This window comes from Protomyctophum parallelum, assembly GCF_964188405.1.
Source record: "Protomyctophum parallelum genome assembly, chromosome: 3".
NCBI lineage: Eukaryota > Metazoa > Chordata > Actinopteri > Myctophiformes > Myctophidae > Protomyctophum > Protomyctophum parallelum.
The window spans coordinates 45,590,237-45,605,165 of NC_139698.1; the positions used below are offsets into that span (position 1 = coordinate 45,590,237).

General features: G+C 41.2%; 1 protein-coding gene across 1 annotated transcript in view; it reads right to left on the reverse strand.

Annotated features, from left to right (window-relative positions):
* tsnare1 (T-SNARE Domain Containing 1) overlaps positions 1–14,929 on the reverse strand; it is a 129,652-nt gene that overhangs the window by 14,772 nt on the left and 99,951 nt on the right. Inside the window, exon 11 of the mRNA XM_083761968.1 lies at positions 6,691–6,804. Within this exon, the coding sequence (XP_083618094.1) occupies positions 6,709–6,804 (96 nt within the window). The 3' untranslated portion in view covers positions 6,691–6,708. The remainder of the gene's footprint in view (positions 1–6,690; positions 6,805–14,929) is intronic.

Below are 14,929 nucleotides of genomic sequence, written 5' to 3' on the forward strand. Positions count from 1 at the left end.
ATTTCTCCCCAAAACCGTGAGGTATAATCTTCCATATTAACGCTGTCACATCTAAGGTCTCTCTAGAAGTGTTTATATTCCAAACGAGATGCTTCCTGAAGTCAGAAATGAAGACAGAACATTGCCCTTTTGGTCGTCGTAGATTTAGTCAGCCCGTAAACAAGGAAGTGAACGGCAGTGCCCATGCGCGAAACATAAGGAGATCGCTGAAGAAGGAAAGGCAAAAAACCAAAAAAAAAAAAGATTTTCATAAAATGGTTTGATATCAATAAAATACCTAAAGACTCCTATACACGTCCAAGGCACATTATGGGTTTGATTCTAAAGACGTGTATACACTTCATTAGCATAATTTTTGGTACAATTGTATTTCCAATTTTCAGTACTTCTACTCCACTAGGCCTACAGTACAGTGCATCTCAAAGGCAGATATTGTATGTTTACTCCACTACGACTGTGGCTCAGGAGGTAGAACATGTCTACATGTTGAAGTGTCCTTGGGCAAGACACTGAACCCCAAATTGCTCCCGATGTGGCTGGTACCTTGCATGGCTTCCGCCGCAATCGGTGTATGAATGTGTGTATGAATGGGTGAACAATCTATGTAAAGCGACTTGGATAATGGTGCTATATAAATTTACCATTGTACTACGATTATTTGAAAACTTTACTAGTTATTAGTACCAAACCTACAGTACATGAGCCACTTCAGCCCCATATACCGGTATGGCACAATGATTTGTATATATTTTATGCATTTGAAAACTTGTGAAATGGGACATTCTGTATAATGAGCACTTCCTACTTTTGGGATTCTTGTAGCAATACTTTTGTACTTTTACTCAAGTAAATATTGGATTCCGTAATATTAGAATTTCTACATTGCAGTATGATATTTTTACTTTTTTAACCGCTGCCTGTTTCGGCATGGCTGCATTTAGTGGCTCCCATAAACACAGAAAAGACAGAGTGCCGTTTGCACATGGCACTGACATGCATATTGAGAAATCTCACTCTCCAAATGACTCTGTAAACAAGATGTGAGGGTGGCGCCGGTAACATAATTCGGGGGGAATAAGTGTCAGGGTGCAGTTACTGCGTTATTTAGTGCACAATAAAGAGCCAGCCTATTGATTTGAGAGCAGAAGCGGCTCCCCAGTTATTCCTGTCATCGTCACTCTCATTAAACTGATGTATGGCACTTTGCTATTCTCCTCTCTGCCTCTGCTCTGTCTCCTCCTCCCTCTCTCTTTCACTCGTTGTGTCGTGTCCCGAGTTTTACTTTGTTGAAGATAGAGTGAAAAGTACATTTTCGCTTCAAGGACCTGTGCGGTTATAAGACAACAATCACATAATCATTTAATCGCTTGAAATATATATGGCATAAATGAATGATGGCTTTAATAGATATGTAAAAAGTAAAAAGCTCAATATTATTTATTGTCTTATAATCCACATTAACTCTGGTGTATTTTAATGTTATTATAGGAAAAACATTTTCATCTTCCATGTGTTTTCTGGTGGTGAAATAATTGAAATACTACCACTTATTCAACTGCTATTATAATAAAACTATAGGTTGAGGTGGCCCTCACACTTGGCTGCTATATGCGGCCCTCACACCTACATCGCACCACTGATCCAACTGACCGGTATGTCTGAATCACAGTGTCAGCGGATTTGTACCCAACTGTCTGTGTCCCTTTTGTGCCCACATAATTATGGAGATCTCTGGAGATGGGCTTGTTTATGGTTGTGTTTGAGTCTGTGAGTCAGAGTGATGTGGCTGTGGTCCCTTAAGCCAATTTTAATATAATGAAGGTAATGTTTCATGTTGTGGTAAAAGAAAGGCCCAGGGAAACTAAATATATGTTGATGTTTGTGCAGACCTCAGACAAAAACCTGCTCAAGCCCAGGTTGGACGGTCTCTGTTCCAAACAAAGAGCGAAACAAAGGCTTATGGATGCATCTGCTGTGCTACTGAATACCCCCTGACGATTCTGCAAAGTTTATACGGTAGGGTGTCGGACTAATGCGTAAACACTGCCGTGCATGGCTGTTATTGGCAGTTGGCGGCGACGCCACAGCTAGCGCCGCTGCCGGAAAATGCACTCGTGCTATTGAAAATTGATCAATAAGCATGAGCAGTTACCTATAAAAATACACTATGTATGCAAAGGTCAATGTTTTCTTTTCCTTTGAAAACATGTGAATAGTCTTTAGTTTACGGACACAGCTTGGGGGAACATTTTCCACAATACCCCATTCTTTGTGCAGACAAGACTCTCTTGCTGAGATAATCAGTGACGTCTCGTCTCCTCAACGAAGACCACCTGTGGAATGCGTATAGAACTTGGCCTCAATGCTTTTTCAGCTCCAATCAAAAGGAGTAATCAGACATGTGGAGACGAGAGAACATCGATTTGGCTCGCTCTTTTTATGAACAGAATGCTTTATTCCACAAGTTTTCCAATTTCCTCCCACCTGGCGGAGAGTAGGTTACGATCGATAAGTGATGCAAGCAAAGTATTGAATGCCAAGTAATCTGCTTTTTAATGTTTAACTTCAGATAGTTCTTAAATCATTTCTGGCTTTCGGCGATGCAGAGTGCAAATGACTTATTTCTCTGTGAATTTCTCTCCGTCATCAACTGAAGTGACAGCTGATAAGAAAGCAAGGCTTCATAGCAGCTTCAACAGACAGCTAGACTTTATTGTGTATAGAGGCAGCAAATAGAAATGTTTGACTTAGTTGATAAAAAAAGTATAGCACATCTAAAATCCATCTTCAGAACAGAGTGTCTGTCGGTATGTCCAGCCATCCTATTAAAACCATTTGCCATTTTAGATTTCTTTGGCTATTCAAAAATAGAAGTGTGTTGTGCAAATATATGAATATATATATATATATATATATATATATATATATTATATAATATATATATATATATATATATATATATATATATATATATATATATATATATTTATTTTTATATATATATTTTATATACTGTATTTATATAGTCTTTGGCCTGACAGCGCATTGCGTGTTCGAGTCCCGTTCATGACGACCTTTGCTGCATGTCTCTCCCCTTCTCTCTCTCCCCCTTTCCTGTCAGTCTTCACTTGATACTATCAATAAAGGCAGGAAAGAAAAAAAAGGCTACTTATAATTGTGAGGGTCCTTGACATGAACAAGTTTGTGCACCAATTAATTTTTTCAGAAAACTGTTTAGAAAAAAAGAAGGAAAACAAAAAGACACTTATAGAATCAGCCTCAGGTCTGAATACACAAATCTACAAATTCACAATGCATCACAATACTACAACATATTTTCACAGAATGTTTGCCCCCAGAAAATGCTAGGGTTCATATTATAGTGTTACATTTTTTCTTTTTTTTCCACGATTTTGCAACCCAGTTATTTCACCCAGTGCCAATTATCTAATGTAATCCTGGGCGCAACACTTCCTCTACCAACGTGGGGGGGCAGCGGACTGACCTCTGCCGGCTGGCCAGGGGGAGGTTCAGTCAGACAACTCAAGGAGGATGTAATATATATATTTATTGAATATAAGATAATCAATGCAATATATTTATTATGGTTTGGCGATGTATTGGATCTGCTTTTTAGGTACTCAGGTCAAGCGCATCAGTCCCGACCATAGGGACTCTGAATCCCCCGTACCTAAACAGTAGATCCAAAACGACAGGTGGTAGCTGGGGTGGAGGTGGGTGAACACTTTGTATACAGCAGCGCACAGTATACAATAAAGCAGCAGCAAGCAAGCAAGCAGGAGGATGAATGCAAAACCTTTGGTTAAAGTAGCCGGTATGAGATTGGGTGAGCGTGTGATTGGCTGAGTGAATCATGTGGAAGAGAGCCTGATGCTGCGGTGGCCCAATTAACGGCCGGCGCGCTGACTGAGGTTCCCTGACTGAACTTGCTCTGCGCATGTCTACGACAGGCGCAAATGCTCATTAGTTTTAGAGACCAGGATTACTGCATGTTTTTGTGAGGGTACCTACCCTAGGGGACACGAGGAGAACACGCAAACTCCACAAAGAAAGGCCCTTTAAGAGAGGCCTGAGGCCTGGTATGGTAGGCCTCAGGCCTGAGGCCTACCATTGCGTGGCACATCTATGCACGGAATGTCTATGTTCACAGGCTTCTGTGTGCGGCCTAGAGGGCATTTGAGCATGTTCTACACTAGGGGCTGTATTTTGCGTGTCTTACGTACAATGTCTTATTACCTAACTTGAGTAAACTAAAGACCTGGAGGCGTGATCAATGCCATTTGGCTATTCTGAGTGGCCAAAGAGCATTGATCACGCCTCCAGGTCTTAAGTTTACTCAAGTTAGGTATTAAGACCTGGTACTTAAGACACGCAAAATACAGCCCCATACCTCTTACACCATGTGTCCTTTGGGAAACTGGGCCATTAAAAGAAGTGTGATTATGTCCCACTCATTCGTGACTCACTGTGAATCATTGGTCAGAGCATTAGTGGAGTGGGACATTTCCACTTGCTACGGCTGTTACCATTGAGCAAGCTTTTTCTATAGGGGCTGATATCTGATATGTGACCATACCTCTGTCTAATCGTATGCAATTACAGCATGATATTTTGTTTTTGTAAAGGTGTTTTTTTAGGTCATTGAACATGCCAAATGAGAATAAACCTTTCTCTAGTTAATGTGTGCAACGTGTAGTCCAACCTGCATGACGGTTAGACATCAACTTCTTCCCCCTCAAAATATTCGCCTTGGAGTTGCTTTATTTTCTCATTGTTGCAAACAGATCTCCCTTGACATTTGCAAAACACAAGCCAGGTTGGCTGATGCACAACTTTTGCATGGGGTTTCTGCTGCACATGTACAACACACTATCTTCATGACAGCAGGTTGTCTCATGGTAAATGGTAATGTGACTGACCGGAGGGACTTAAGTTACGTTATTCCTCTCCAACCCATACTCAGTGGGATCAGCATTGTGTGGCTCATGAAGAGCTATTTTCCAGATGGCACATTGGAGAAGGCCATCTTGGCATTTTAGATTTTGTCTTTTGTCTTTCGTCTTTGCCGTCCATGCCTTCACCGTAGCACCGGCCATTGAGGTACGTATCATCAATACCATAGCAAGCACAACTGTATTTTGTTGCTTGCGATATGACAGCTTCAACAGCAGTCATAGAAGGAGGATGGAAATCATTGATTTCCATCCTGCTTCTATGTCTGCTGTTGATTTCAAATCATGGTCTGAAGCGAGGACCGCACCAGCTGACAGTGAAAAGTGGAAGCATACCCTGAAAGCCTTATACAAGGCACTAAGTGGATATGTAACAGGCATGTCTTCTGTTGATCAACTATTACCAGTTCATGCTGTGACTGGAGTTCCAATTCACCATGGAATTGTCCAGAACCGGAATTGTTGTTTTTAAAAGCGCGGTCCTCTTGAATTGAGTTGTAAGAAACATCATAATTCATACTGTTATGCAATTCATTTGTGCTTGCTATAGAGCGTCGCAGTCCCGCCCCCTTTCAGAACAAATAATTAGTAAGAAGAAAAACAAAACAAAAAGTGTTGTAACCTGCCTTTTTTTTCCTTCTTTCTAATTATTTGATCTGCCCAAAACATTGTGTTTATTGTCATGATTTGTCAAGAGCCGAGTTGGCTTTGTCCGCGGTGTAAACGTCATTAAATAAATACTTTTTGAAAAGCCTATAGGGGAAATGAAAGGGTAATTATTTCCTGGGCCACTTGTCGTTCTGAAAGGGGGCAGGACTGCAACGCTAGTCTATGGCATTGATGATGTTACCTCAATGCTATGGTGAAGAAAAGACAGGGATAAAGACAACTAAATCTAAATGACCAAAGCTCTGCTCTCTGCCACCAACATCAGAGGCCTTCAAGGAAAACGTGAAAAGAGCCCATTTCCAAACAAATCTTAAAAAAAAAAAAAAAAAGATAATAATAATAAGCGCCCAAGATATATATATTTTGTAATACAGAGGTATATGGTCACATATAACCCCCTATAAAGAAATTGCTCAATGCTGATGGTGGATTCATGAATGTATTGTATGTATATAGAAAATATTTTAGGCCAATAATAATAATAATAATAATAATAATAATAATAATAAACTATATACCACTATATAACTATATATATTTCCCACTTTGAAACAAAAAAAACCTGTTGGCTGCTAGACTACATTATCACTCTCCAGTCCAGCCTGGGAGGTAGAATGCTGCTGGCTCGGAGCAAGATTAGATAAGATTAAGGTGTAAGATTAGGCGATGTGTGGCCATCTCCTCCCTGGATGATCACTGCATCCAACGTTTTCACTTAGAGCCCGACCCGTGACAGATTATTTTTAAGACCGATGACAATCCCAATTGTTGGAGAGTCCTAGACCATTGGTTCTCAAAGTGGGGTCCGAGGACCCCCAGGGGTCTTCGAGAGGATCCAAGGGGGCCCCAGCTAAATGATTGATAGTTAGGAACCAAGAGGACTTTAACAGGTCTGTAACTCTGACAGTGTGTAGATGGAACCGAGTTAATGGACTCGTAACAGTTATGGAGGTCCGTGGCCTAATGAATACCAAACTTGGGGTCACTCAGGCTCCTTTTTTCAGTGCAATCTGTAACAGTCTGAGGAGCAGATGATGAAGGGTCTTACCATACGCTTTGCTTAGTCTCATTTTCTTGCAGAGGCAGCGATGATGATGACGATGACGATGAGGATGAAGACTCCGCCTGCAAGCAGGTAGCACTTCCTCTTCCTGAGCTGCCTCTGCAAGGATAAAGCACAGATATAAGAGGAGGTAGGTGGACATCTAATAATATATCGTTGCTGTCGGGAGGAAACCGCATAACTCCAAAATGTTCATTTTTTCAGGAAATTGGTGGTGTTGGCTTTTTGGGGGTCCTTGGCATGTAAAAGTCTGTGAATGCTTGGTTATAACCAGTAAAAGCAGAGGTTATAATCAGGGGTCTGATCTCTTATGGTATTTTAACACACCGTGGGCGTGCAGCGGTTATTGATGATAAGCACTTTCTTCCAGTTCACAAGCCCAAGGCAACCAAGGAATTCCCATTAAGGAAGAAATGAAGAATTGCTTTCTGACATATGCATCGCTTTAAAAAAAACACAAAAAAAAGATACCTTATCTTTTAAAATGATTGCTGCCAGGAAAAGTAACGCTCAGCAGAGATTATTATTAAAATTAATTTGCCAACTAAAGACCTGCGGGTTATAAAACAGTGATGGCATAATAATTTCATCACTTGAAATATTCTGAGCATTAATGAATGATGGCTAACATTAAGCCACGTAAATCAGTACTTTTTGGTTATTCTTTTTGAGAAATTTGTTCGACTAAATGATACGTGTCAAGTAAGACATTTTCATTCCCGACGTGCGCGTACCATAGAAATGATGAAAGGAAGAACGGAAGTGCTCTCAATCAGAGAAAACAAATCTCTCAAGTCCCTCGAATTGAGTCTACATTTGGAAATACCATTCTCTATTAAGGAGGGTTTGCATCATTGCATTCACACGTGTCAATTCTAATACCTCCAGCGCTAGAATATGGACTTCAAATGCTTGAGATGTTTTCCTTTGCACACGGCACGCATGCATTTTATTCTTCCATGTCAATTATTTGCTCCGTTTGAAGGGAGGGGAGGGATTCATGAATAAAAAAGAAAGGTTCTAGCAGAAAAATAAATAAATATTATAGTAAACAGTGTGTGAGTGAGTCTCCTCCGGCAGCAACGATGTTTCGGCTCACAGAAGAGAGCACAAAATCTGTGTTGTTGTTTTTTTCAAATGCTTTTCCCTCTCCTCTCTCTCTCTCTCTCTTTTTTCTCAGACCCGTTTTTCCGCCATGCACAAAGGCTATAGAACGGCGCCGCTAGACCGGCGCTGGGACTGGAGTCTTTAAATCCTGACGCGCTTCAAAGCGCAGAGAGAGCAATTCATCTTCTTATCAGAGACTCAAAACAGGCTTTCTATGTGGAGAGAGAGAGAGAGAGAGAGAGAGAGAGAGAGGGTGGGGGGGCTGGGGGGGCTGGTGGGAGAGAGAAAGAGAGAGAGAGTAGAGGAGAAAAAAAGAAACTGCTGTCGAGTAATTTTCCGTTTAAACGTTCCACTCCACAACAATTTGCATAAGCAGCCCTGCGTCTGTGATAAGAAGATTGGTAATTTTCAAAGGCTCTGTGGGGATTGAGAATTAAAAGCCTTCCTCCGCTATCTCCTCTCTTGCAGCTGGCCACCACAGATTCCCCGGCTTCTCGCACACATTTCCTCCCTAAACTACGCCTTATAAACTTTCTCTGCCACCCTCTTCCTCTCTCTGCTTCCTCTCCGTCTGACAGAGCCTAGTATCTCTCTCTTTCTATATACCCCCTCCCTTCTCTCTCTCTCTCTCTCTCTCTCTCTCTCTCTCTCGCTCTCTCTCAACCTTTATCTTTCTCTCTCTCTCTGACGCCTTCTCTCCTCCCAGAGCTGCCGTTATTTAGGGAGAACAGGAACAAATAAATAAGGGAACAAAAGTGACTTAGCATCACAAAGGGATGTGTTGCAGTATTTGTGGGACTGGAAATTTCCCAGTGTAAGGGAAGGCTGAGAGGATGGAGTAAGACTAGCAGACAGAGAGAGAGAGAGAGAGAGAGAGAGAGAGAGAGAACTGCTGTTATCACCAGTGCCTTAATCTCTCACAGAATGTGTCCTTTGTGAATGGGAGAGGATAGAATCTCCCACAGACTCAAGGCATTATGACAGACAGTTTGTATCAGTCTATCTGTGTTTTTTTCTTTTTGTGACGGTTTGCATCGTCACCAAAAGTTATCTCCGTCTGACGTTTTGTTGCTGCTCTAGAGTCTGTCAGGTCTGCCAGTTTGACAGTGATGGTACGTCACTGTTCTTGGGCATTCTGTGCCAGCACACTTCCCCTGTCGGCCCACCCGCCACTTCTTGCGTGGCATTGACATTCATTCAAGGATGTGTAGATTTGGTGTTAACATTGGGTTGGGACATATTCTTCTTTAATACCATGACTATGCATGTGCTGTAGATGTGCACACGCAGCAAGAAGTTGGCAATAGTGACAGCCTGAGCAGTGTGTACTAGTAGAGAGATGGTGCTAAGAATGTGTAGCATTGCCTCTATATGGGCCTGCTGTTTTTGGCAAACATTCCCCAAAGAATAGGGATGTTAACAGTTTCAAGCGATAACATCGTTAATCGCAATTATTTTATTAAACCTTGCCCCCCTCATATGCCTCTCTGCTGAAGCTAATACATTATACATTGATTGGAGAATAATCCCCATTCCCCACATAAACTATCTTAAAACCAAGTATTTAACTTCCACTATTAGCTGTAATCAATCAATCACTGTGCCATTGTAAGACCTCACCTGACACTTGTGTGGCTTCACGTTGGGAACTGATACGATTGTATTTATAGGCCTACTATAATGACAGGCCCATTAGCGATTCTTGATATTCTTGATTATTGATCAAGTTTCAGTGTGGAAAAATAGTATAGGCATATTCGGGTTTTCGACAGTTTTACTATCTCTGAGAAATGTAGTGTAGAAATGTAATGGGATGCATGACCGCCTTTTCGACCATGTTCAATTACAATGCTGATCCTTATCTTTTCCTTTTCAGCAGCGTAGACACAATGTCGTTGTTTTGCAACGAGAGAGAAAACTGTCCGAAAAAACATGGTGACATTGATAAAAGGAAATTGATAAAGCTTGGGAAGCATTGATTGTCGATTCTCTGCGTTAACAATTCCGATTCTCTACAACACAGTGTTTCTCAAAGTGGGCTCCGGGTGCGCCCAGGCGTTGTGACATGTATTAAGGGCTACTCAACTTAAAGGTGATATAGACAAGTTTTCAGCCAAAATCTAAAATATATATAAATGTATTTGTTTGGCCTTTTCCACCTCTATCTTTCCCTATATTATGATGCTGAGGTGTTCTCCTGCAACAGCACACTCCCCTTTTGCCCCCCCTGTGGCTGAATGCGCTGTTTATATCCACTACAGTTTACTACTCTGGACGTCGGAGGGGATTTAAACTTTTAGCCAATTGCAGCACGAGGCAGTGACGGTGTGTTCAACCCAGTAGTATTATATTCTATTTCAATGTATAATATTATCCCCATATCTTAGTTTCACTAACATTGTTCATGTGAAATAGTATGTTTATGATTTAATATGTAAGCCCATTGAAATGATGAGAATCGCTATGTATAGTGCATGGTTGGGTGGTGTGAAACTGAACAACACCAGCAGCAAGCACCCCTCAGAACTCGGATGATTCTTAGTCACAGAACGACTCGGACCCCAATAAAATCTCCTGGTTAGGCCTACATCAATATCGTTCTCGTTCATGTGGAGTGGGTTGTATGTGCTTATTTGTTGAAATGGTGGAAGTGGACTGTGGAAGTGAGTAATAGTATTTCACCAGCCACCACCGCGGCGCCTGCCTGCCGGCCGGCTTGAAGCATACATTCAACCCGTGCTCGCCAACGGTGACAGGCTAGCCGTTGCGGATCAGCATAGCGATTTTTTCCATTGCAATGAATAACTGTGGACAGAGTAGTTCACATGAACGATACTGTAGTGGCTGGAGCATTTGAGGGGCAATATGTTTTATATGCACGATTACAAATAAAAGAGAATTGAATTGAGAGCCAGTGAGTCTCCTCTACTTCCTACTTCCTCATTTGCGGGACTCGGTGTGATATTGCGATTATGCTACAGTTACCCTTAAGAAAAACATGTCAACTCAATGTCATTGTTGTAACTATGATATCGATAGAAATGTATAATTTTTTAATGTCATATTTAGCCATACGAGCGCAATATCCATAGCGTAACTCCCAGCAGCAACAACAATCCCATAGCCTGAAGTGACCTGGCTTAATAGAATGAGGGGGGGAGGGGGGTGGAGCTATATTTGCATTTGTTTGGAAACACTCACTCACTTCTGTGTACAAACACTGGAAACTTGTCTCTATCACCTTTAAGATGGCTCAGGGGCCACTAAATACCAAATGTCCAAGGGCCGCAAGCCCAAATAATGTTGGTCCTATATTGGATTTTTTCTGTCAGTGGTTTTCTAACACACTATGAGTAGTCTAAAAATTGAGGAAACACACAGAAAACGGCCTACATTTCCATCTAGGACAGGCCAAACCTCATTGAACAAAATTATTGTCATGCCATGGATGAATGATTAATAATGAAATGAGTTACAAAGTTACAAAATGAGGCTTTTATTCACAAAATGTGAAGAGAACATGAACAGATTACTGTTGCAAATAAAACAAATATCAGAGGTAGACCAAAATGCCAATACTACTGACATTAATAAGCCATACCACAGTCTCATGGACTGGTACAAATAACATACAGGTTTGGAAACAAAAATACTTTTCAGTTTTTTTTTGTTTCCAGTGACATTCAGTCACACAAATTACTGCTTACAAATTAAAACGAATAGTTTTATAAATCAGCTCAGCTAAATCAGGTTTGATCTGTTAAAGAGCACCGAAGTCCTGACGTCACTGTCAGTAGAGGGCGCCATTGTAATCCCCATAGGGGGATTTTAGATCTCTTCATATAAGAACTGTGTTTGAAATATAAACCGACCATCCCAGCCTTTTCACTCATATGGATATGAAGCATCGACTGAAGGTGGAAATGTACAATTAGCCATTCACTAAGTCCCTCCCCAACCCATCCTTGTCCAATAGGCACGTTGGCAGCGAAGAAAGCTTGACCTGCATAGCAACCGTTGCTAAACTATTTGGATTGGCATTGGACAATCTCTTTTTGGGGTGGGATTTAGTGAAGGGCTAATTATACCCAAAGAGTAACACAATAAGCGTTAGAAACGAGTCAAACAACCCAGAGACTACATTTTGGGGTAGGCGGGGTGGCTGCAGCTGCCCGTCAGACAACATAAACTAATTATTTTTTAAATTGATATTTAATGTTTCGTGGTTAGTAAAAGTCGAGTCACCGCCAGCTGAGTTTACGTCAACGAGGAATCTCAGGAACGCAATGTGTTGACAGCTGGGTGTGACGTATATTAGCAGCGACATTGCTTTCATATGTAGTTTCAAGGCTTTTGCGGCCAAATTAATTCCATTTTCTCCAGAAATTCGTATCAAATATGAATGGACATCATTAACGACGCACAGCCACCCCCCTGACAGAAAGGCCGGGATGATCGGTTTATTTTTCAAACACAGTTCTTATATGAAGCGACCAAAAATCCCCCTATGGGGATTACAATGCAAATAAAAAAATACATGAACCTGTGTACTGAAAGTGACGTCAGACTTCGGTGCTCTATACATGACGAGAGAGAGAGAGAGATGGGAAGGGAGAGAGTGAGAGAGGGAGGGGGAGAGAAAGATGGAGAGAGGGACAGCGGGAGAGATTTCTTACTTAATGTGACACTACAATTTCGCCACTCAGGTGGTCTAGCTCGTATGGACTTTATAAAGGTTCTGCTGTGGACAGTCGCAGACAGTCAACATCAAATATCTATGGGGTGCCTGCCACAAAATATTTACAGATGGGGACCTCATCCAAATACATTAATGTGGGGGTTCTGAGAACAAGGAACCCCAATTTCAGTCGTATACCACTCATAGCCATTTCTCCATTAAAGACAGAGGTTCTTTACTTCAATACACACATACAGTATGTATTGCCAACTCATCATCTTCACTCTCTAACTTCAGCCAGCCAGCCAGCCAGCCTGATGAATCAAGCCTCTCCACTTGCTTCTACCATATAATGCAGCCTTATTATGCATAGCCTACACATAATATGTCTGTATATTATACAGACTCACAGACTCACGCACCCACACATTCAACTGCACACAAGTGTATTTGTTGTTGTATTTGCTGTTTATCATACCTTATGTTTGATTAATTTGTCTAACTTACTATTTGTTTATTATTTTAAGTGAGAACCATGCATAAGCACTTTATGGGTTTCTTTTCTCACCTGCACTTTCTTTTGTACTGTTCTTGATTCCTGTCCATCTACTGGTACAAGTAAAAGGTTTCTCCCGGTAATGATGCATGACATTCAGAAACAATTACCTGCCTATGGCTAATATGCATATAAATTGCATTAATGAAGTTTACATTAATACACTGAATAGGTCTACATTTATACAGTTAATGAATTTCCCTTCTCTTTTGCCATTGCTCGGCTCTTCTGAAACTGACATTGATCCACTCGAACATGTCGACTACAATTTAACTTAGAATAGAATAGATTGGACAGCATCCCAAAACAGAGACCAACCGGCTGCATTCCGTCAGAAAAACATGACACACCATCATGCAGTATTACATGACGTGCATTTGGCGCATGTTTATATTGGGGGAAAAAAACTAAAACTAAAAAAACTAAACAACGCAACACAGTAAATCTGACAGGCACTCAGTGTGGACGGCCCCATACAGCTGAGCTGCAGAATACATGACAATGAAATGGGAGTGCATGGATGGAGCAGCAGGAATGTTAATTCATCCTCAAGGGACTTGTTTTGAGAGGCAAAACTAGAATTATGTTTTATTTTGTACAAGATACAATTGGATTGTCCATTAAGCCTCTATTCTGGACATGCCTTAATAATAGAGGAACATTCAGCCAGAATAGTAGTGCTATACGACCTCCTGTGAGCCATGACGTGTTATTGATCGGCACATTCTTTGAGATTTTATGTAGAGTGAAAAATGGAGAGGGACAAGTACAGTATAGACCACCGGAAGCATTGTATATTGTTGCTGTTGGTTGGACACCTCCCAAAACTGGTACTTTTCAGGATGAAAAAAAAAAGCTAAACATTGCAGACCCTAAAGCTCAAAACGTGCCTCGTTGCGGCACATTTTGAGCTTCTAGATCTGCTCTTTCTTCTAGATGTTGCTTTTCTAATTTACGGGGGAAAATAAACATTTAAAATATGGAGATAAGAGGTTTATGCAGCAATAGAGGGTTTAAGTGTGTTTACCATTGGCTCCGTCACTCGCTAACTAAACCCATACGGCTGTGCACCGACTACATCTCTCTCTGCACTTCACATTCCAACGTCCTCCCCTTTACACCGCCACAGCACACCGGCTGGCCTGCCAGCCCTCGCCATCAAAGTGGCGTCATCTTTGTCAAAAGAAACCACTCTCGTCAGCACAAAGGTCTGCACTGCTGGTCAAGGACGAGGAGAGGATCCGAGTTTGAATGAATGGAAGACAAGACAGTAGGAAAGAGTGAGAGTGTCAACACAGCATGTGACAGTCATGTCATTGCTTCTGATTCTGTCTCTGAAGGATAGCTCACACACGGTCCAAAGAAAGAAATCCAAACCATGTCTGAGATAATGATCACTTAAAAGTAAAACAGAAGATATTTTGTTGCATGTCAAATAGCATTGCATCGCAATGTGAAATGTTCTTCTATGTTTACTGAATGTTCTTCTATTTTCACCAGATATTCTTCTAGCTTTGCAAAAATGTTATTCTATTTTGCAGAACGTTACATTTTTGCCAGATATCCTTCAATCTTTGCCAAAGGTTATTCCATTTTCGCCAAATGTTCTGTTCAATATTTCACGATTCTGACATGCCCAAAATGGGGTCAGTATAGGGTTCATTCATGCGGTTAAAGATAGTAAACCATTTGGAAACATGCAGATTGTTTTATCCCAGGGTACAGGACGGGTGAAATAACTGTACTCTAAGCCTCGTAAACATAATGGGACTGCTGTGTGAGCCCACCATCTATCTCAAAAATCATCTCAATACATCTCTGGCCGAGGACAAATTCACAGTGCGTGTCCCAGGAGGCTGTATTTACCTCACATGACATGAGCA